Source organism: Danio aesculapii, chromosome 2 (genome assembly GCF_903798145.1).
Source record: "Danio aesculapii chromosome 2, fDanAes4.1, whole genome shotgun sequence".
NCBI lineage: Eukaryota > Metazoa > Chordata > Actinopteri > Cypriniformes > Danionidae > Danio > Danio aesculapii.
The window spans coordinates 37,937,418-37,962,293 of NC_079436.1; the positions used below are offsets into that span (position 1 = coordinate 37,937,418).

Sequence of the window (24,876 nt, forward strand, 5' to 3'; positions counted from 1 at the left end):
TTTTCAGTTCTTAGATGTAACGTTTTTATTATTTTTACATTCAGCACTTACAGGAGTAAACAAAATTTAAAAGAAAACATATCAGCTTTTAGGCTAAAACAATAAAAAAATTAAAAACCAAATGTGAAAAGGTTAAATATGCATCCCATTCTCCATGGCAACCTGGTAACTGCTAAGGGGTGATAGAAGGCAGACGACAGGGAACAAAACGAAAAGAGATACAAGGAATGTGAGGGAAACAGAAGAGGAAAACAAAGTAGTGATCAGGACTTTGAGCATCCCAAACGCAGCTTCGCTCCTTCAGATGCCTGTTGACATGACACTAGAGGAGGAGGAGGACGTTGCCAAACCTGGATGTCATCTTGCAATCCGACCCACTTATACTGGACGCTCATTAACACTGAGGAGGGGAAATGAATACCAGAAGTCTTAAAGCCCAGTCAAGAGACAACGAGACAAGTCTACATGGAGACACAGCACCACCGTGGTCCCATTGAGAGTGAGTGTGTGCACCCGTGTGTCTTTACGCAGAGTGTGTGTGTGTGTGTGCATGTGTGTTTGTATGAAGTCTGAGTTGGTCCTCAGGAGGGTAGGCATAGAGCTGTTACAGCACATACAAGAAAAGGGGATACAAACTGGACAGTTCCAGACGTCCCTTAGCGTCGTCGATCTCTGGGTGGAGGGTCACTACGGCTCCGTGACCTTCTGCTGCCGCTTGCACTGTTTACTCCAGGCCTACGGTAACCCTCTTTCCGCTTGTCCCCTTCGCGTTCCCTTTCTCGACCCCTGTCTCGCTCTCGTTCTCTGTCTCGGCCTCTCTCACCTTCTCCTCCAGCAGCTCCGCTGGGTTTCATCCTCTCCCGCCGCTCCTCCTCACGTTTCTTACCCTCCTCCTCTTCCATCTCCTTTATCCTCTTCTCTCGTTCCCTCATGCGCTCTGCACGAGCCGCTGCCCTCTGTGCTGCCTGCAATGCAAAGTGTGATTGGAAATCAATATTCTCTTTAGCAAACAAGACAAAGGCCCAATCCCTAATTCTACCCCTTGGCCCTTCCCCTACACCTCGTTATGCGCGTTTATGTCCCAATTCTCTTTAGCTTGAAGGCGTAGGGCTAATGGGAAGCACTAGATAGCCCTTGAAATGTTGATTTTTCAGGACCACACTCAAAACCAAGGGGTTTGAAAATTTCCAAGAATATACAATCTACAACGGCAACATGGCTGCACACGGAAGTCAGGAGAAAAATTTGTATTTTTTGTCATTACTACAAATTTTTACAACTAACAAACATGTTTCAATACATTCATAACCGCGTTCGTGTTTTTATCATTTAAAAACGCTAAAATAAAACTTAATTTTGCTATCTATAATCCATAATAATAACTCCTGTATAGTAGTCCCACAAAATACACAGTCACTCAATGACACTTGAATACCCTGTCAGAAAACTCTGGTGGCTGGGAATGACCTTTAAACAGTGTCTGGTATAATGTTAATGTTGTTTTCATGCATTAACATAGATGAATATGGCCACAGTGCAAATACACAGAAAAGTTATGAGCTTATAGCTGCATTATGTCTTTTAAAAAAAAGAATTGGGATTGGGCCCCAAGTAACTAAAATGTCTAAAAGAACTGTACCTGCTCCTCAGTGAGGGGGAGCCAGTATATGCATGGAGCCGCTTTGGTTTTGCGGAAGAGGTCATCCAGAAGTTTAGCAGGTGGCTCCTCGGGCCCTTTTTCTAAAAATGAAGAGGAAGTTTATAAAATCAAATTTTAAAAATAAAAGGTTTTTGTGTTTATATAAGCACTGGAATAATAAAATAAAAACACAAAATACACAAGTCAACAGCTGAAGACTATTTGAATTTTTCGTTTTTTTTTTTTTGTAATATTACAACAGACAACAATACAACAATTATATATATAAAAAACTGTATTTATATATAAAAATTATATATAAAATTATATATAAAAAAACTGTATTAAGAACGAACTTACAAATACATTTGATAAAAAAAGCTATGTATATCAATAAAATAAATAACTGCAATGATCCCAAAAACAACTTTACTCCAATGCACAAAAGTACTCCACGTACATAAAAATTTTCCTCACCCTTTTTATCAGCTTTCCTCTCTTTGCTCTTCCCCCTTTCTTTACGCCGCCTTTCGCGGTCTCGTGAGCGTGATCTTCTGGCTCCTGGTTCTCGCTCCTCTCCAGGTTTGCTAAAGTCTCTGACCTTATCTCGGTCCCACTCTCTTTCTGCACGTGCTCGCTCTCGCCTTTCCATTTCCCGTTCACGTTCCGCCCACTGGTCCCGCTCTGGCAGGAGTGGCACTGGCATCGGACGGCCAGGCCCAGCAGCTGCTGCCCCACGGATATCTTCTGGTGGCTTTTCTCCTGCTGGACCCAAACCCCTGTGGAAGTCCAACTAACGGGATGACGGAGAATTAGTTTCCAAACAAATAAAAAGACTGTGGAAAAGATTTAAATCTCATACATAAAATAAAATGCTAACCTCATCTTGCGTACAGAAGTCAACACTGAGGAATTTAGGGTTGCTCTGGGGCCATTTTACACCATGCAGTGCTGTACGAGTGGCCATAGCCTCTTCTGCACTTGAGTACTAAAGAAAAAGCAAAGACAGTGAGTGGGTGAGCAAAAATAAATGCATTTAAAAATCAGAAAAAAGGATCCATTGCAATGCAGCGACGCAGCTTACTGTGACATAACAGTGAGATTTAATCTTGTCGATCCAGAAACTTTCCTCCACTACAGTTCCTGTGCGGTTCAACAGCTCCTTTAACTGACCCAGGGTGAACGGCCTCACCTTAGAAATATCACAAATCAAGTCTTGAGATCAACCATACTAAGACAATCCATTTTAAGACAGTAAATGAGTTGTCTTTATAAGTGCAGCTGAAATGCCTATGCAATAAGCATATCTGGAACATTGTGTGTGTATGTGAGAGTTCGTGTATATATACCAGGTTGCAGACATGGATGATATTAGACAGCTTGCTGCGAGGAGGAGAGGGCTGTTTGGCTGTGCGGACAGGATCATCAATCGTGATGCTCACACCCGACTTCTGCTGGCTAATGGAACGGCGAATTCGAGTGTCACTGGGAGAAACTGAGAATAAGCAGCAAAAAAAGGAGAAATGGGTTGAGAAATGATTAACAATAAGAACAGACTCTGCTTTAGGTGGAAGAACAGACTCTGTAATGTTATTTTATTTAATGATTCGGAAAATTCCAGAATAAACTTAGGGTTTTTTTTTTTAATATTCTAATGGTACTTGTACATCTGCAGTCTTAATAATGGTGGGTTCATTGCATAAAACATGCATTCTGTATTTTTGCCTTCCAAAAGCTCTATGAAGGTATAGTTTATGCTTATCATTAATCTTTAATTAAAAAAAATAAAAAAAGTACTCAAGTAATCTATAAACTGCACAAATAATACTGTCAAAGTTGGTGAACTGATTACATAAAAAAAAGAAAGTGGATCGTACTCCAAGACTTGTCGCAGACCTTTTCTACCAGATGCCGAACTTGCCATCCTTGACTTCTCACAAAACACATCTTCTCTCCCTCAAACAATACAAGAGTCTTTAATGCAAGACATGGTGGTAGCTAAAAGACTACTGCTTAATCATTGGAAATAACCTTTACTCTCATCCCAGAACTGGATTTCTGATATGATCTGTTATTCAGATGGAGAGATTAAGGACTAGCTTCATAGGAAAACTTTTGGCTACTTGGGTACAATTTCTTAGTTTATTTGACAAATCAATATCTCAGGATGACCATCCAGTGACCCCTCTGAGGTTTAAGCTATATACCCTCTCTAGACTTAATTGCATGTTTTGGTTTTGTGACTATGAAGTGTTTTTTGCCTCTTTACTATATATATAGAATATATATATAGAATATGCCTCTTCTTTTATATATATAACATCAAAAGTATGATCTTGTTTTTTTTCTTCTTTTACTTTAACAGTGATAGAGCTATACTCCCGGGGTTTCTGCTTGGGGTCTGTGTGGGCGGGTGTGGTGATATGTAAACAGTTTATTGAGATTGGCTGTTTTGTGTCGGGGTCCCGGGTTGCTGGGGCAACAGGGGCGGAGCCAGCACGAGCAGGCTGACACAGAAGGCAGCAAGATTGCTAATGAGCGCATGCTTTAATAAAGCGATTTTCTGAGTTCAAAAGCGATGGTCTACGGTTTAACATGACAGCGGGGAAGGCAGCATGCTGTCTGTCATGTCATTTGGGATGCCATGTTGAGGGTTGCTCTTATCTTTTTAGATGTTAGTCTGAATCGAATCATTTGGTTTGTAATGCATACCGAACCAAAAGTCTCGTACTGAACGCTTAAATACAAATACGCGTATAGTTACAATAAAATAATTTAAAATAAAAAAGAAAAAGGAGAAAGAAAGTGGATCAAGAACCATTAGATCCTAAGGATACTACTAAAAGTAGTAGAAAGTGGTAGTAGTAGGAAGTAAAACCTAGATTCTTCCATCCACAACTTGCATAAAATCCACACTAGTGCGCGGAGAGACAAAAAACACATGAATTGTTATTCTGTAATTCTCACCTGTCTTCATATCCACATCTCGCCCAGGGGATGATGGCTCTGTCTCCATGGAAACCTGAAGTGAGCCTTCAGTTTTTTCCTCCTGGCTAATTCTGTCTCGCCCTTCACTCGTTTCTTCCTCATCCTCATGATCACTTCTTTTGGGTTCTTTCTGTCCATTCTCTTGAGTCTCTGAGGGCACAATCTGTTTTACGAGAGAAATCAAGTGGTTAATTACCATTACTACAACACATAAGCCTTTACTTATAGGAATAACATGCACCTGTGTTACAGTTCGCCTGATTTTCAGGTCTTGGTCACCCCTTTCCCCTCCTTCCTCTTCCCCAGAAAGATGCATCTCCTCTGGATGCAGGTCTAACACTGCCTCCTGACCCACACTAGGCTTGATGTCTGGTATTAAAGACTGTAAAGTGTGAAGAATATATTATGGTACTCTTCGTTAGATGAAAAATCCAGGAACAGACTTTTGGAAGGGACATTTTTTTCCATCCTAAAATCTCATTTTTATTTCATATTTCTCTGACCTTCAAAGAGTCTGTGGTGATGCTGATGGAGGGTTTCTTGGCAGTGACAGCTGTACTGGAGCCCCATCTCCTCTTCCTGCCAGCACCAGCACTGCTTGCGGTCTCTGCTTCCCCCTCTGAACTCACCACCCCAGGAGACGCTTTGCTGCCTGAGGAAAGACAGCATATGGCCCTCATCATCATAACTTATTTTAAAGTATCTTCAGCTTTTAAGATGTCTCACTTTTTATTGTGCGTTAAAATAAATAATATATAATAAAAAAAATCACTGCCATCCAAGAGATTCAGGTCTATAAGCCTTTTTTTCTTGGGAAGAAATTTATACCTAAGCATTCAACAACACATCAGAAGCGTCATCATGTTTCAAAAGCACTTCAGATCAACTTATCTGTTTAATGTTTATCGTCTTTTAAAAAAAATTTTCATATTTATTTATTTTGTGTTGGTCACTTGTCACTTTATGTACACTGGAAGCTTCTGTAGCCAAAACAAATTCCTTGTGTGTCGGAAGCACATTTGGCAATAAAACTGATTCTGATTATTGAATGTCTTAAAAAGGTTTGAACGTGTTTAAAACTGTTCGAAAAGTCACAAAACTGGTTTATTTCAGGAAACATTTCTAAAGCAATATCAATATATCACTGAGCATATAAATGCCTTGGTGAGCATTACATATAGTGACATGCACATTCTTCTTATTAAGCAGTTAAGAAAAAGCATAGAGATACTCACTGCTAATGGAAATCCTTCTGGCTGAGAAGGTCTTTGCCATGGTGCTCTGAAAGAAAACAAACATACCCAAACCAGGAAAAAAAAGGTGAGATAGAATACATGGAGTGAGAAAAAAGGGAAATAGTGTTCATGTACGAGGAAGATAAGACTGAACAACAGGGACGTGAGCCATCAACATGGAACTGGGTAGAGATCTATTTCAGGAAAGACCACCTCTTCAGTCAGATACACACTGTGCATGTACATCATGTGGACAGAAATTTCAAAGTCCTATTTCTGCTCTGAAGATGTGGTCTTGTCCTCTCCTACACAAAAAGAATTTCTTAAAGGCCACGCTGCAGTTATTTATCACAATCAGCAGCCCCTTGGGGACTGAAAGGCCCTTTGATTTAGTTACTTTAACAGATAAAACAATAATAAACATAGCAGGTTTATGCTAGCCCAGCAGTGGCCTTCTAAACATGTCTAGCTTTTATTCTGTAGTCAATAGCTCCATTTAGGGTTACCAGGGAGTCTGGGCACATATTTGCAAATTCTAGGCAAAACATTTTAAGTAGAAAATGGAGAATGACTACTTAATTTCCCGGTACCATTGACACATGTTCTTCACTGGGTTGGGAATGGCCCAATCGCACGTCTGCATGTACTGTATCTAGGCAACAACAGTCCAATGAAAAGAAGGCTGGAAGTTTGAGATCTGAGAGCAGCAGGCTGGTAGAAGAGCTCTTATGTAGAACAATGTGGGTGCTCGGAGTGTCTTTTTTTGAAGTCCATCGTATTGGCATGGAACTGTTACGTGGGATGAGTCTTTTAAAAGCACTGGTGAGAAATTGTTCATAAGACCGAGTCTGAGTCACTTCACAATCACATCCGGTTTATTTGTGAGGTTATCCAAGATATGAGGGATACCGCATATGGCTCCTGGCTGTTCTGGATGAATGAAGCCGTTTCAGTCAAGCAGCCACAAAACGAAGTACAGTTTTTGAACTAAAAGTTCTGTTTGATTGGGAAAGTCCACAAAAATGAGAGAGCTGTAAAATCCAGCACATCCAGCTGTTATAAGAGTCCGAATTCCCTTGGTAAATAAGGCACATCTTTCTTTTTCCTTCACAAGACAGTAACTAGTCCCATTATGTAATCGAACAAATGGCACAATCACTGGAGAACCATTTCCATCAAAACAGTCCAGAAACATAACCAGAAGTAGTCCATTTATCTGCTTATGTATCCACTCTTGCTGCCACCGTGAGCCAAACTGACAGAGGTTCACGAGACACCCGGCGATACATCACACCCACATCACTCAGCCTTTCATTATAAGTCCAATCAACGGGCGCTCCCAGCCAATGCCACTTTGGAAACATGGCCATTGGTGCCCGGTGTGTTGCACTGTAGAGCAGACTCAAGGGCCTATCAGGTAAAGCCATGGCGCTTGCAGACAGTTGAACAGGAGATGTAGTAGCAGTAGAAGCTGTATGCTGGTACCAATAAGGGCAATGGAAGAGGCATGAGCACCTTTACAACAAAGCAATCAAGGGGGTTTTAAACATCAGCCAAAGTGAGAGAGAGAGAGAGGCCCCTGCTGCTTCTGTCTAGGACAGCTTCAGCAAAGGTTCACACAACATCATCTGTGTCCACAAAAAGAGGGAAAACAACATTTTAAGCTGCTAAATTAGCTTCTGATTTTATTACAATTGAACATGATTGATAATGGCAGCAAGTGCATGTGACAATCTATTAAAAAAAAACAAGAGGGAAGGCCCTTTATTAAATGTTGTTTGCCTCTTTATGTGGAGGATATCTGGCGAATGTAGAGTTGGCTGAGGCCAGCACTCCTCTGTGCTCTTACCTCCTCGCCGCTCTCTGCAACCTTCTCAGGTTCTGACATGACAGCCTCCTTCACCTCACTACTGAAAAAAAACAGGAACCAAAAGCACAGAAGAGGGGAGGGAATGTAAAAAAATTAAATAGTTACAGCCACAGTACAATTATGTTTGAATTTTAAAGAGACTTAAAAAATTTAAACTCTGTCTCCATTCACTTTCTTTGCAATGAATGGCGACTGAGGTTAGTTACTTTTGTCAAGTCCTACTGTACAAGGATAAATTAAAATAAATTAAAGTAAAAAAAAAAAAAGACAGGAAATAATTCATTAATACATTACCTAAATGTGAATCACCAATAAGAACACAATGGGTTGTATTAGAAGGAATTTGAAAACAAGTTTGAAAATGATACAACCAGCAACCAATTTCTGTCACTTTTTATACTCAAGTTTAACTAGAATATGGAAAAATGTTATTTCATGGTAGCTTTTGATCACACTGCACAACAGTAAAGCTTCTGTTTTTTTAACAATATATTATCTGTCAGACTTAAAAAAATGACAAGTCTTCTGATGAAGTTTTCTGATAAACATACACAAAGGTAAATTTTATATGTCCAGTCTGTATTAACAACACATTTATTTTGATTCCAGTATGTTTATATATTTGTATTTAAAACCATGGCAAAAAAAGGCAAAATCAATTAGTTGAGAGGAACTTTTAGACCTGAAAAATCACTGTTAATATTCTGATGAACATGTCATTTTGAATAAAGCTGTAATTCAGGTTAAAAAAACATAAGTGAATAAAGAAGTGCATCGTTTTAATTTGAGTACACAATCAATTTAAATTACACCTTTGAATTATTAAAGAAATTCACTTAATCTAATAGATATAGGGAAACTAAAAATTTATAACAACTTGTAACAAGCAGCAAATCCAAAAACAAATCAAAACAGACCCCAAATCACCTTCACAGACACCAGCAACAATTACAAACCTGCTTTACAAGAAACAACAGCTCCAGAAAAACACTAATTCAGTGTTATATCTATAACCTTGCAAATGAAGTTTCTCATTGACCTCCAAATTAAAGCTCCAGGCTACATGTCGACTAAACGCAGAGCTCATCCCGCAGAGTGGAGAGAAGCGCGTGGCGAAGATCAAACGTTTCACTTTTTCATTCCTTCAAAGATCGTTCAAACGACAGACAACACTAGCGAAAACACGAGTAAATTCAAATAAAGTGTGTCCCGATAGTAACATGGCACTAGCACATAAAGAGAGAGAAAACGCTCCGCCGCATTGTGGGATGCGAGTGCATGAGCATCATCTGCTTTTCCTCCCCGTCGAGCAGCACAGCGAGATCGCCCTACTGCCAGTGCCTCTCTAATGACTACAAACGGACGGGACTTCGCAAATTCACTAAACACTGCTCGTATAAAGCTAACGGGACACCTTGAGCTCCATGTTATTGGTCAAACACGCAGTACAGCCATGTTTAGATAAGAGAAAGGGAGGTGCGCGAGACTCACTGCAGCAGGACCCCATTATCACCGGCTGAGAGGCAGCCGCACTGATTGCCTGTCCGTAATACACGCCATAACTCGCTCTTAAAATGGGATAGAAACAAACAAGAAAGCGGCGCTACTAAGTTAACATTACTAGAGCACAGATAACGGCTCAAAACATTGTGTTTTAAGCTGTGTGACGTATTATGTCGCATAGTAAAGTTTCATTCGTTACATCAAGCACTACATGCATGTCATTACAACAAGCTGTTCAAAACTAATTCACTGATTTACCCGTTTTCTTTAATTGTACAGTTTTATTGCGACACATCTTAAACTTGGTTAGACAAAATTGGATAAGTTTTGTTTCCCTTTCTCGTAGTTAAACGATACCTTTGAAAAACCATCCACCCCAATATGGACACGAGTTAAAAGGACAACACACTCACCAATTGCCATCAGACAATAGGCTACATGCACAGCTAGTGTTTTTCAGGTGATAAACTTCTGGTGAAAGCTTAATGTGACTATTTTCAACTTCATAAGGTTGCTTTTACAGCATTAATGTTGTAATGTAATTACAATACAATCAGTTTAAATAGACTTCTGCATCATTTAGTTGTTCAAGCATAAAACGAGACAAAAGACCGTGTAACTGCTAGCACCGTCAGGATCAGCAGCAGAGCGCAGAAACTCCATTGAAAATACTGGGGGTGAAATAAACTGTCATTTTAAAGACATGGCAGGGGGAAATGGAATTTAATGCAGTGCTTCTTGTCTGGTCTGAGACCCTCTTTATATTGTATATCTATCAGGCTGTGAAGATTACAGATTTTTAAAGAAATCCGACCTTAAACGTGCCAATTTTATAATGGAAAGACAGTTCATCAGAAGCACTGAGGCTGGCTGGCTGAAATTAAAAGTCTGTGTGCATATACCCCATTTACTCACCCTCCACTTATTCCAAACCGCTTTGTGTTTCTTTCTTCTGTTAAACACAAAGGGCTGTCTACTGAACAATGCTGGAAAAAACATCCATTGACTTTTATAATTTTATCCTATCATGGATGTCATTTCCAACATTCTTCAGAATATCTGGTTTTGTGTTAGAACAAGAAAGAAATTCATAAATGTTTAGAACCACTTGAGTGTGAGTTAATGGTGAGGAAATTAAAATTTTTTAGGTTAGCCATCACTCTAAAATCAGATAATGTTAAAGGTGATTGCTAAACTTCTTATAACCAATATCTGGCAACATGCACATCTGGAATGGCAAAAATTGATTTCCCTTTAGCTTAGTTCCTTTATTCATCAGGGGTCGCCACAGCAGAATGAACTACCAACTTATCCAGCATATGTTTTACACAGCGGATGCCCTTCCAGCTGCAACCCAGTACCAGGTAACACCCATACTCATTCACACACACACTACAGCCAGTTTAGTTTATTCAATTCACCTATACTGCATATCTTTGGACTGTAGGAGAAACCGGAAGCACCCGAAGAAAAATGGAAAAAATTCAGCTTTTAAATTGTGCATTATCTCACAGAGAGGATGCTGTTTTTAAAATATTTTTTTTTCTCTTTCAATAGAGCAAATATTACTACATTTAAATAAAGTTTGTATAAATACAGCAGCAACACTGTGCTCTTTGATGCTTCAACTTTACTGTGTTAAGGTCTTTGCACACTGAAGTCCAACATTTTCATTTGTGTTTTTTTCATATTCATACCCGAAAGTCTGATGTGTATTAATAATCCACTACGAAAAAACACAAAACATTTCAGAGTCAATTCAAGCAGCGATACATCGTTCTCCTCTCTTCTCCAAAGTAGAGAAAGAGGAATAAACTACATATTGTGTTCATCCAATACTGCATAGAGAGGAAGGAGAGTTCAGCTCATTATCAAAGAGCTATTATCACGTCTACGGGTAGTATGTCAAATGGACACACACACACACACCAAACAGCAGGAGGGCAGAAGTGCGCCAGTCACTGAATCCAGCATAGGGGTTCTCAACTGTCTGCCACAATCTGTCTTATTTTATGCACTGTGTTTGTTGAAGTTATCTGTAGCTCAATGACGGCATTCTGTATTTAGATTTTCGCATGTATGCAAGCCCTTCATGTCAAATGATAATATATGGACTAAACAAATATGACAATGTATTCACTCATTGGTAACTTTGATATGGTTGTGTTGTATATATAAAAAACACCTCTCAAAACGGATGCAAAATGCAGAAAAAAACCCGGCTTGAATTTTTTTATGACAGGCAAAAGTTTCTGAGGTATTGTGTGACGTGACTGACACAACGTCAAATTAAATTTTTCACATGCGAAAATTATGACCAAAATTTTTCATTCAGTGTGCAATAACCTTAAGTATTCATAAAATTGATGCTTGGTTATTGTATATTGCTGGTGTACTCGCTTAATTCCGGAATCACAGTCCTTTAAAACTGTACATCATGTGCTTTCAGATTAAACCCTCCTCATACTGAACAAACATCTGTACTTTGATACCATTCTTATAGCAGCATGTACATTCAACAGCTCATTTCAGGTGGACTGCAAGTATAATCAAAGTAGAATACAGACAGACCCGGTAGTGTCTTTGTTAGTGTCAGCATCTTCCTCAATATCCTCCTTTGTCTCCTTCTCATCCTGTAGTTCAAGACAGGGTTTCTAAAGTGTATAGAAAAGAAAAGACACATATTATTGAAACGAGAAGATGACAATATAAGAAAGCTTGACACACTTGATGTGGTCAGAGTTTCTGATGGTTCTCTTTTCCTCCAAATGCACTGGTCTGGTTTTCCACTCACTTAATTCCCAACTTTCTCCTTTAATTCATGACAAATCACAACATATTTTGAACTAAATGCCAGTGTGAAAGAATGAAGTTAATTTTATCAGAAGCTGGCTGCTTACTGACCTTGTTTTGGATGACTTCATTGTTCACATCTTTCTCCTCTTCCTCTGTAAAGACTCGTTTTTTTGCGCTGAGGTGCAGGAGGCTTTTTCAGCCACAGTCTGACAAACTTTTTCTGTGGGCTGAGATGAAGAATCCCTTTTGACCTCTTCAGACTGAGGAAATGAAATGTAAGCATTTATAGATGCATTTTGAGAATAATTAACACATTCACATTTTGAATTAAAGTACCATCATTTTCTAAAATTGTGTTTTTCTCTGGAATTTTATTTGTTATATAGTGAAGTAGAGAATGCATTGGACTCTCACACCAAGTGTACCAATGTACCAAGTGGAAAGTAGGACTAGGCGATAAAATCGATATGTATTGACCAAACACCATTGTCAATATCGATAAAAAAAGATTCGGTATGAACCGCTAGTTTATTAAAATGTGGCAGCTGAGCGTGCGCCTTGGAAGGAATGCCAATAGGCTGTCAGTTTTGTCATTTCCAGTTCAGGCGCGACTTGCACGATGCGCATATGGGAGTGATGCGCACATGTTGTGCAAGCGGCGCGCATGTAAACCACATGCATTTTCCCAGCGAACCTAGTTGAAAACATCTGAACATTTCCGAATGCCACGAGTGCACCACGAGTCATGCAGTAGAATAACCAATCAGCTTCACACTTTGAGTGGAATATACACAGTTTTGTAATGACAGTAGACTAATTACAGTCTACTGCCAGTCAAACACAGCGCACCAAACACTGCAATTCTTTTTACTTTTCTTCATAATATTGTATCAGAGCTGCAGCAATGATTTGTAGCAAAGGATTTTTTCATTTCATTTTTTTTTTTTTTAGGACAACAGTATCTCCAGCAGAAAAGATATCCAAAGATGCCATTTTAAATGGTAAAGAAATCTGTGTTTTTTAAACTAATGAAGACAGCAGAAGTCAATGATTCATTTTCAATATTTATCCTGACATGTTTACTGCTCCAAAATATTTTCAACATTTCAAAAATAAAAATATATGGTCTTCAAAGGGGAGAAATATTAGCTTTTCTTACCCATATGTTTTAAAAAGAATATATTTTAGAGCAGTTAATAATCACAATACTATGATAATTTTATCCAAGGTTATCATACCGTCAGAATCTTATACTGGCAAATGCCTACCATGCACATGCACTTGTAACTTCAGGTCAGAATAACAACACATGTGAAAACTGACTGCAGTGGCTAGCAGCAGTGAGGAGAAAGAATGTCACCAAAGTGGCATTTTGGTTTCTTTTCTTGTGCATCCCAGCCACTAGCTTCACATCTGAAAGATTTTTAGCATAGAGGGTAATAAAGCAATTCAACTTCACATTTTGTAATGTTGCAATATGTATTTGAATATTGATGGTTGGTTCTTTTACTTAAAAGCTCAGATTTGATTATCATAATTTGCTTTGTTTACAGAGTTTGAGGTTTACTGCATCATTATTATTGACACCTTAAAGTTTGCTTTGATTGTTCCGCATTTGCACTTTACCATCGCTCGCACTTTGTAATTTTTTATCCATCAAGTTTAAGAGTCTCTTCAACACTTATATATAACATCTCTTTATAAAGAGATGAGATTTTGTTCAAATATTTTTGTTTTTGACTATTAAATCTATTTGCCTTAGTAATGCTGGTAAATTAAAATGAAGTGGTTAACTAAAAAATCCTAATATTCCTTAATATATTGTAAAAAAACATTTTATATTTATTGACATCGAATGATATGAAACATGAGATCTGACAATTTTTTTGCAATATCGCCCAGCCCTAAGTGAAAGCTCAATTATTACAGGAAACCTAATTAATTTACTTTAAAAAAATAAATAAAAACACTGAAATTGTCCTGCTTACAATGCAAGCCTATGGTTTAAAGCACCCCATACTGGCCCCATAGGCTTTCATTGTAAGTGGACATTTGTGTGGTGTCAACAGAAGCTGACAAATTCCTTTAAATGTTTTAGCCACTGTTGTAGTGCAGTAGTTTGCAATCCACTCAGTATTGGAAGTTTAAACACGCAAAACAAACATGGAAAACAAGACATTACAACTGACAAGGATAATAAGATGGAATCATAAAATGGAAAAATGCCTATTAGTTCAGCCAAATAGTAAGTTCATGCAACTCTATTTCAGGTCTCTAATGCTCTTCTGCTACTTTTTCTACCACAAATCATTGCTAAAAGATGCATTTTGATTATCATCAGCAGTATCTCCAGTGTTGAAAATAAAGAAAGAGCAAGACTGACAAGATGAAGCACCTTTGAACAACTCACCCTCCTACCACCTGACGTGGAACAGCTTTTTTCCTCCTCTGATGAGGATGACGATGAGGATGACGAAGAACTGGAGGAGCGTGAGGATGAGGATCCAGAATCTGAGTCGGATGAGGAGGAATCACTGGAGGATGATGACTTTCTTTCTCTTTTCTCCACCTTCTTTTCCCTTCCCCGTCCTCTTTTCTTTTCTTCTTCTGGCGTTAAAGATTTCTTCTCATGCTCAACTCCTGTGAGCGTCTTATGTTTTGTGTCTTTGCTTGCTTCGCTGTCCTCTGAAGACTTAATATTTTCTTGTGGTACACTTTGTTTGACAGCCACCTCAGGAGTCTTGCTTTCAGGGTCATGGGGCCCTGAAGTCAAGATTAATGTTTGAGGTGCCTGATCAGCATCTTCTTGCACTGGTTCTCTAGATTTAGAATCTGTTGGAATTGAGGGGGCACGTGGCTGCGGGCTGTCTGAGAAAGTACGAGGTCTCTTTAGCACAGAAGCTGCAGAGGACGGGAGAGGAGCCATCACGGGAGCATCTCTAAGAAAGCGGGACTTTTTGGAGGAAGATTGATGGGACGGCGGTGTTGCAAGTGTGGGCGACTTTTGTGGGACAGGCTCTGACGACTGATTATCTTTGCTGATGCTTTGAAGTTCTCCAGTCTTGCTCTCATCTGGCTTTTCATGTGAACTCTTCAAAAGTTTTTCCCTCTCCTCCTCTTCTTCTTTTAAAGCTCTCTCCTGCTCCTCTTTCTGTTTTTCCAATGCTCGTTTTCGCTCCTCTTCTTTTTTTCTCTGAGCCTCTCTCTCATGTTCAAGAGCTTGCTCTTTTTGTAGTCGTTCTTCTTCCAAAGCTTTCTCTTTCTCAAGTCTTTCTTGCTCCTGTTTTTCACGTTCCAGAGCAGCTTCTCTTTCTTTTTCCAAAGCCCTCTCTTTCTCTAGCCTTTCCTGCTCTTCTCGCTCCTTTTCTAAAGTTTCCTCTCTTTCTCGCTCTTCTTTCTCCTGCCTTTCCCTTTCTATGGCTTGTTCTCGTTCTGTCCTTTCCTTTTCAAGACGCTCTTTCTCCAATCTCTCCCTTTCTATAGCTTCTTTTTCTCTTTTTTCCTTTTCAAGACGCTCCTTCTCCAATTTCTCTCTCTCTAGAGCTTCTTGTTCTTTTCTTTTCTTCTCAAGACGCTCCTTCTCCAATCTTCCTTCTCTAGAGCTTGTTCTCGCTCTCCTTCTCAAGCTTCTCCTTTTCCAATTTTTCTCTCTCTAGAGCTTCTTGTTCTTTTCTTTCCTTCTCAAGGCGCTCTTTCCTCCAATCTCTCCCTCTCTAGAGCTTCTTTTTCTTGTCTTTCCTTCTCAAGCTTCTCCTTTTCCAATCTCTCCCTCTCTAGAGCTTCTTGTTCTTTTCTTTCTTTTTCAAGACGCTCTCCTCTCCAATCTCTCCCTCTCTAGAGCTCTTTTTCTTGTCTTTCTTTCTCAAGGCGCTCTTTCTCCAATCTCTCCCTCTCCAGAGCTTCTTTTTCTAGTCTTTCCTTCTCAATGCGCTCTTTTTCCAATCTCTCCTTCTCAAGAGCTTCTTCTTTTTCTCTTTTTCCTTCTCAAGACGCTCCTTCTCCAATCTCTCCCTCTCTAGAGCTTCTTTCTCTTGTCTTTTCTTCTCAAGGTGCTCTTTCTCCAACCTCTCTCTCTCAAGAGCTTCTTCTTTTTCTCTTTTTTCCTTCTCAAGACGCTCTTTTCTCCAATTTCTCCCTCTCTAGAGCTTCCTTTTCTTGTCTTTCCTTCTCAAGGCGCTCTTTCTCCAATCTCTCCCTCTCTAGAGCTTCTTTTTCTTGTCTTTCCTTCTCAATGCGCTCTTTCTCCAATCTCTCCTCTCTAGAGCTTCTTTTTCCCGTCTTTCCTTCTCAAGACGCTCTTTCTCCAATTTCTCCCTCTCTAGAGCTTCCTTTTCTTGTCTTTCCCTTCTCAAGACCGCTCCTTCTCCAATTTCTCCCTCTCTAGAGCTTCCTTTTCTTGTCTTTCCTTCTCAAGGCGCTCTCCTCTCCAATCTCTCCCTCTCTAAAGCAGCTTCTTTTTCTCGCCTTTCCTTCTCTAACCTCTCCTTTTCCAGTCTCTCCTTCTCTAGAGCTTCTTCTCGTTCTAGTCTTTCCTTCTCAAGCCGCTCTCTCTCCAATCTCTCCCTCTCTAGGGCTTCTTCTCGTTCTTGTCTTTCTTTCTCAAGTCTTTCTTGCTGAGCCTCTCCCTCTCTAAGGCTTGTTTCTCGTTCTTGTCTTTCCTTCTCCAGCCTCTCTCTTTCTAGTTTCCTCTTTTTTTTTGCTCTCTCGTTCGAGTCGTTCTTGCTCTAATGCTCTCTCTCTTTCTAAGCTTGTTCCCTCTCCAGTCTCTCCATCTCTTCCCTTTCTCTCTGTAAGCCATCTCCTTCTCGTGTTTCAAAGCTTCTTCTCGTTTTTTCTTCCCGTTCCAAAGCTTGTGCTCGCTCTTTTCCAATGCCTCTCCCTTCCTCCTTTCTTTCTCTAGGGCTTTCAGCCTCTCTTGTTCCCGCTCCATAAAAGACCTTCATCCTGCTTAATGCCATCACTCGCTTCCATCACAGCGGCCCTAACGACACTAACACCTTGGTTGGAGATGACTGAACTAGGGTGTGAGAGAACTGACGCTGCATTAGCTGTGTGTGTAATTGCGGACACAACTCCCTCTTGGTGGCTTCTTTGTAAATCCACTGCTTCCCTATCACGCTTTCCTGCTCCAGAGTAAGCTCTCTCAGAGGCCATCTTGCGTGCCAGTAAGGTTAAAGGACCTGGTCTGCGTTCTGTGGTGTCACTTGCTGGTTCAGGACTACTGCTACGACTGTCACTACTGGAACTACCAGAACTTGAAGAGCTAGATATGCGCTGCCTAGATGGGGACTCTCCAGGACTAGGGGGACTCTGTTTAGGGGTGTCTGGGAGTGGGAAAGAAAGTTCAGGAGGAGGGGATGGGGGAGGAGTTGGATGTCTGAGCTGCTGTGACAGTAAAGGTATGTGTTGGGGGGGTGGCTGCTGCTGCTGCTGCGAGCCACTGGATCTTGTCCTCACCGGTTGACTTTTTGGTGGCTGTGCTCGGCGACTCCGTTGAGGCCTGGCGTTCCACTCCTCCTCCTCCTCATCATCCCCAGCTTCACTGTCATCATCACTTTCTGCTGGTACATGACTTGATGTCGGCTCTCTTTCACCACGAAGTCGCACAGATGAAGCTCTTGGACGGGAATGGGCAGCTGCAGACAGGGACGGCTGTCCAGGCATTTCTTTTTCACTTTCGCTCTCTGTGACCGCAAATCCTCCGGCAACTGCTGCACTTCCCTGGTTCTGATCGACTAAGGAGGAAGCAACATCCTAGTGGAAATATATGAGATTAAAGACAAGTTATAACTAAATAGAGAACCAGAGAAATATATAAACATACACAAATACATACTAGGGGTGGGACAAAATATCGATATGACGATTTTAATCGCAATATTGCTGGTCACTATAAATTACTGATACTTTGGTGCCAAGTATTGATATTTATTTAAATCAATTCATCAGTCAGCAATGTCACCGTTTACCATGTTGGCTGCAGCACACACTCATTCAGAAAGTTTTGCTTTTGAAGCTTTTCTCAACTTGTGCAAATAAATGAAGGAGTTTATGATGCGGATCCAGGAGAGGCAATCACCATCAGTGCTGGTTTGGCATCCTCTTGTACGTGTCAAACTGTGACAAGCAAGAGGCTAGCATTCTTTTCGCTTTTCATCATGTAGGCATGTGTGGTTCCATGTATTAACACCGCACGAGTTAACAAATAGGCCTATGTGTTGCATATTTATGCAGAAAACCGAAAAAAGTAAGATAAAATATTAATTTTTAACTATTTAACTGATACCATTAATCGGTTTAAAATGCATCCTTTCTGTTAATGGTGAAACAGTTAATATGACCATCCCAACTGTAATCAGCGGTTAATCTCCAGCACGTGTGTTCAGCTGGAGCAGCACTTACCATAGCAGCTATAGTTCTCTGCTGAGCCAAGCAAAACATTGCATGCGATAGTCAAATTGCAAATGGTCATTACACAATATTAACAGCAGTTTGTGTAGCTTCTCAGAACTATGGTCATTTAATGTAGTTAATGTTTTAAATATTAAACCTGAAACAGGGTATATGCAGGAATCCTAAAGGAAATTTCAATACCTTTTTAAGACTTTTTAAAAGACCTCCTCAGAATATTAAGGCCTTATCGCCGCTTCAAGTTCTAATCAGTATCAAACCTTTAACTTAATAAACATTTGCTAATAAACAGTTGTAGTTAAATAAATGAATGGAGCATAACCGTGCAACAGAACTTAGATAAGCTTGGAAGAAACAAACCTTGAAAGAATAAATTAGATGGTTGTTTTCAGCGACAGGTTTCAGTCACCGTTTAAACTCGTCTTTCTCCAACCAGGAGTATGCAAACTTGCATTATCCCATTTTGGCATCTGCTTTGCTCTATGGCAGGGCTATTCAATTAGTTTGTCAGGAGGGCCAGTTTATGAAAAGCATTCCAAACGAGGAGCCAGAGAGATATGACTTGCAATATGAGTGATGACACAACAGCATATAGAGCTTATCCGTTCTATTTTTGCTCCTTAAGACACCCACATTGTATTTTTTTCTACATTAAAATGGTATTATATATTGAATTTTGAAACTACATAACATCGCTGCCTTGTACAATGTGGGTTTTTTATTTTTTACAAACATTCAAATGCTGTATTTCAAAGCACAACAAAAGCAGTGCATTGCTTAAGTAGGCTTCTTCTACATTCAGACACATTCATATGTTATGTTTTGGACTGCATAATTATGGATGCAACAGTTATAGATTTTGGTTGAACGATTATTTAGTCTGAAGAATAATCATGGTTTCACGGTTATCACATCTAATGTAAATTTAAGCTTTATATTAGCTAAGTATTTAAATGAACTGTCATTATCATCTGTGTTCATACATAATCATTTTTATAATAATTAGTCTAACATATCTTTTGTTTACATTGTACTGAAAGCCACGCACAACTCTCACCGCTATGGCGTGAAATGTTTTCTACTCAGTGTGTCTGAAAGGTGCGAGCGCATCGCTCCGCTTGCGCACGCATTTCGGCATATATTGTAATATTGAAAATAAAGAACTTGTGTGCGGAAAAGACGCGATATGTGAACGGCCTGCTGCTATAGTTAATCCAGTGTGCGTGCGTATTAGCCTTGGTGTAGCTATAAGCTCGGAACTTTAAACTAGCGCACAGGTGGCATAACTGTGTTTAGTTGCAGCAGTTTTGTTCTGTGCAACAGAAACGCAGCGTTGAGAAGCCTTTAAGCTTAAGTATCCAAATGTTTTCGGCTGTTCGCGCCACTCGCTTAATGTAAGGTGACTCACGCTTTACACTGCCTTCAACTGCAGCTCGTGCTGTACTGAACAGACACACGTCACTTCATAACTGTAGCAGCCGTTTTTTTGACTAAACTAAATTTATTTTAGATTTTGTCTTGTTCACACTATTTGGAGGGACCGAACAAATTGCCTCGCCAATTGAATAGCCCTGCTCTATGGTTTCCCTACATATGATGTGGAGAGCGTCACATCACCTTCCTGCGTTTGTTGCAAATTACTTGACATCACCCGGACAGAAGTGCTTGGCCGAACGCACCCGGCCCGAACCAATCGAGGAAAATGAATATATTTATACTTTTTTTGGAGTCAAACACTTTGCACAATGCTAGAACAAAATTTAAAACCTTTTAAAAATTGGATTAAGACTTTTTAATACCTTTTAAGGGCCTTAATTTTCTCATAATTGCTTTAACAACTTTTAATACTTTAAGCCCCTGCAGACACCCTATGAAAGCATGTGCAAATATCACATATAATGATGTTTTTAGTCAAAACTCACTTCATAGCTTCAGTCGAGTGTTTGAAATAAGTTCTTCTTTGAAATGATGTCTTTTTGCACAGAATAAAGCAGGCAGCATATTTCATAATAGCATTCTAACAGGCAATGACAGAGGCGCTGCATTGGTACATTATTATCAGAAAAATTATAAAAAAGAACACACATAAACCACATTTTGTCGTGGCCATGAGTATTTTAAACCATTGGATCAAATAGTAAGAGTTTAATCTTCAATTTATACATTCTATAAGTATTTCCCATAGACTTGGAATTCCTGCATTACCTTGGGTCATATTTTGTTGCTCTGTGTGACTCGCAAGAGAGAGCACCCTCTGGCCTTCTGGAGGAGGTTTACTTTCGCAAATGTGATTTTATGCCAATTTATCATTCAGCCCTAGCGACACACACGCATCTACAAACATCTACACAGCGCTCAGCACAAATAAGTACACCCCTCACAAATCTATAAAATTTATATTTTCAATAGGATACTTCACAATAATATATTTTTGCATTTACATTTGACAGTACCAAAGCCAAAAGTGGAACTAATCATATGGCCCGTTTCCACTGAGTGGTACAATACAGTATGTGTCACCTTTATCAGGCTTGCATTTCAAATGCCACAAGGGGTACCAATAGCCGCATTTCCACTATCGGGCCAGTGCGAGCCAGGGCTTTAATCGGGCCAGGCCGGGCCAATAGCCCGGGAGGTTGAGAAATGAGGCCCGAAATCATGTCGCGTTTCCACTGTCGGGCTAGTTGCTTGCAGCGCGTCACGCAAACACCGCCCCCAGAACGTCCCCCGAATCAAACGTCACACAACCCGCCACACAACCCGCCCACTTCAGCGGGAACAAAAAACTCAAATTATAACCACAAACACAACCTGGCATCACTACGAGAGCTGGAAGATGGAGAACACCGAAGCGATTGCTTTTTTACTGTTTGTGGTCTGTTGGTGTAAGGCCAGACAGCGATCCCTGGATAAGGACATTCGAGTTCGGCGGCATTTACTTCGAACACAGATTTTGGAATGTAAGGGAAGAAAGCATCTTGTCTCCTCTTTACCTGACAGGAAAACTCCGCCTTTGTACGTAACCCCGCCCCGAAGCCCCAGTTGGCCCTCCTTGGCCCAAGGTATTCGGCGGGCCGAAAAAGGCCGGACGCTGGCCCCAAGGAAGCCCCGCTTTGGCCCGATTACGCCCCGGAAGTGATAGTGGAAACGCGACTGGCTTTGGCTCGCCCTGGCTCGCTCGCTTTAGGCGCGATAGTGGAAACGCAGCTAATGGTACTTGGTGGGCGTGGTGTACGTCAAAGTTTCAGTCGATGTCATTTTTGCTCAAGGAAATGTCAAAAGTAAAGCTGTACAGGTCGTTCGCATATCATATGAGAAGCATTTCTCACAAAACAGATGCTTTATACACATAAATACTTGTGTATAAATGTTCATTACTAACCTTTCTACAAACATGATTTGATTTTAATTGCAGATCAATGATGTGAATGCAAAATAGCCTATCGTAATTAAATAAATGCAACAAATATGAACACGTACAGACCCTTACAATCTCAGATATGTTACCAATTACAGAAAACCTGCACACAGCATACATTTAGTCCTCATTTAGGTTCAAAAACAACATGCAACATAGCCCAAAGTCAGTAGAAGGTAATACCATCATTCTGAGTTCATTATAGTCCAAAAGGCGATGATCAAAATTAAGCAGGGCAGTTTGTTCATGTTTTAACGTTAGGTTGCTGAAAGAATCAGAAATGCTGAAAAGCATTTGTTCGTTTCTGAAAGGATCAGATGTCAGAAGCACTTCAATAATCAACCGCTCGTGCTTTAGACAGCCTTGTAAACAACGACGGAGCACAGGGTAGCTCTGTTTTTCTTCTTGGCTTTGTGGCTCTTCATAAAGACGACGACAAGGTTTGTTTAAGCTCGGGTCGACCATGGCTCGTTATAATATATACATTTTATTATGGTGTAATGTCTCGGCTGTGTATTTAAAAATCCACTTCCTTTGTTTTCATTCTCCTGCTTGTGCACGCACTACTGATGTATCTCTGTAAACCAATAGCGTTCAGCTTTGCGTCTTGCTCCACCTTTTGGTACCCTTTTGTTGTTCGAAAGGCTACCCAAAAAGTGGTACGGTACGGTTCGCTTTTTGGTACCTTTTGACAATGGAAACGGCCATAAAAGCGTACCACCCAGTGGAAACAGGCCAATACAAAATAACATAAGGTCACAATGCAAAATAAGGATTGATAATTAATCTAACCTGGTTAGAGGCAGCATGGATATTATCATTGGACTCTGAGTGGTCGTCACGGTCTGTTCCTTGAAATAAAAAATAAAATCAAAATCAGTGTTGATAATATCCATTCACAGTCAAATCTCAGACAGATCTCTCTCTCTATAATATAATATAATATATATATATATATATATATATATATATATATATATATATATATATATATATATATATATATAATAAATTCAAAATTAGCATTTGAGTGTACTTAGTATTTCCACAGTTCACTTTACAACTATACAATGATAAAGGGTTTGTATTGGTTAACAACATCTTTACACACATTCAGCCTAAAACTAAACATACGGGTACAATTTGTGCCATCTAATTTCATTATCATTCACTCACCATCAGTTTCAGCTGCCTCTCGTGCCTCTTTTTCCAAACGCTGTCTCAGAAGCTCTTGCTGTTTGGCCAGGTACTGCTTAATGAAGCTATTCTGACTCATTTCCTCCCCGATCTAAACAAACACACAAGCAATGCAAAATGGCATGAGTGTTGTAGTGCAGTTAGGCCATCCAAACAAGAACAAATTTATTTCAACAATACATCACAGATCAGCTCACCCGGGAGTTAGGCTGCAGGCCAATGTGCGGAGTAGAGGTTTTCTGAAGGTTCTCCAGCATGAGAGCCTGTTGCACATGCAAAAATCACAGAAACACAATTCAATATCTGTACTAATATTTAATACTGCTACTTGTGCACTTAGAACTTACATTTTACTCAGCCTCAGGTGGTTCTAAAGCTTTGAGCATTTTATCTTCACCTTTATATTATATATAATATAATGTATCGTATAATTTATATTATTTATAATTTTGGAAAGCAAAAAAAAACTATTTTGACTTCCATTGTATAAAAATAATATGTGAACCAATGGGAAGAAACAACGTTTTGGTTATATGTGATCCTTAAAAAACGTCTGTGTTCAACAGAATAAACGAATACAAGCTTGAAACAAGTGCAGTAAATAATGACAATTTACATTTTTGAGAGAAAAGTCTCCTTTACATCATGAACACATGAATGAGCAGTCATTTGTTGATGTTATGGGGATTGCATTAATCAGAGTTAACGATCTGAGACAGTCATCGTGAATCCAAAATCATATCACTCATATGGATTTATTTCATCTTTCTGACTCCTTCATATCCCCAAATAAGCAATTGCACGAAATGTGATGAAGAATCCATTCGCGAAGGTGACAAACAGACATTTGTTTACATCTGGTCAGTAACAGTAACTTCAGATTAAACTTCAAAGCAGCTGCGGCGCGCGACACATCAATCAATCAAATCCTCCCACCGACGCAAAGCAACTGCTCTGCGACTTCACTGTTTATTTCAGAAAAGCACATGCCATTGAAGCGGTAAGACGTGTTTGGTCTTTCGAAAACATAATATTTAAAAAACAACAGACTTTTTGGCAAGCGCGTCCCCGTTTCATAACCCCCACCCCCTAACACCTTATGCACTAACAAAGCGCGAGCCCGCCGACAACTTAAAAAGCTCGCAGTTCACAGCCATCCAGAGACTTGTAAACAGAAGCGCATCGCCAGACCCCGCTGCGACGTCTGCGCTCTCTTAAAACTCTAATGTACGGCAAATAAACAGCGCTTTTGCACGTCACACACAAACGCACAAACAGGTATCAACGGGGGACATGATGACACTCTACAAACTGGATGAGCACCCCAGCTAGTGCGCGCTAGCAGCTAGCGAGAGACCACCGACGCTCGGCCTCCCAATCACGGTCTTCGTACTCCGCGAAGCCGAGAAACCAGCAACTCACACTCACCCCTTTGAGTCTCTTGATGAGGGCATTTTTCTGTCCGCTCTTCGGAAGCCCTCGCTCTTCCAATGCAGCTTTCAAGTCCGCTACCCGGAGCGAATGCAGCGGCCTCCCGTCCAGCGTAACATCTTCGAGGTCCGCCATCTTGATTCCCTTCACTCGTTCTGTAGCTCGCGCGGACCGCAACGCCTTCCTCACTGACGTCAGCGCGCAACGTGCGTTTCCGGAAGAGGCGGAGTTGAAGCGCACTCACAGACAACCATAGACTGTAAAATACACAGACAACATCAAAGTTGTTTGTTTGCTGTTTTACCAATTAAACAGGCAGTATACATGCATTCTTGGGCACGATTAGATCCCACATTGTTAATTGATTTTCAGACATAAAGCAAGCAAA

General features: G+C 40.1%; 1 protein-coding gene across 1 annotated transcript; it reads right to left on the reverse strand.

The window, feature by feature from the left end:
• Nucleotides 1-24,657, reverse strand: acin1a (apoptotic chromatin condensation inducer 1a). Its single transcript, XM_056479022.1, is given in 31 exon segments — nucleotides 1-965; nucleotides 1,640-1,740; nucleotides 2,117-2,432; nucleotides 2,520-2,627; nucleotides 2,724-2,831; nucleotides 2,989-3,134; nucleotides 4,607-4,790; nucleotides 4,869-5,009; nucleotides 5,131-5,279; nucleotides 5,863-5,908; nucleotides 7,712-7,772; nucleotides 11,807-11,889; nucleotides 12,140-12,202; nucleotides 12,204-12,224; nucleotides 12,226-12,291; nucleotides 14,442-15,621; nucleotides 15,623-15,726; nucleotides 15,728-16,011; nucleotides 16,014-16,152; nucleotides 16,154-16,288; nucleotides 16,291-16,383; nucleotides 16,386-16,451; nucleotides 16,453-16,716; nucleotides 16,718-16,779; nucleotides 16,782-16,919; nucleotides 16,922-16,957; nucleotides 16,960-17,785; nucleotides 22,653-22,711; nucleotides 23,037-23,148; nucleotides 23,255-23,320; nucleotides 24,486-24,657. Coding segments are annotated over 31 exon segments (5,604 nt in total). The 5' UTR covers nucleotides 24,624-24,657; the 3' UTR covers nucleotides 1-656.
• Between the last annotated feature and the right edge of the window lie 219 nt (nucleotides 24,658-24,876).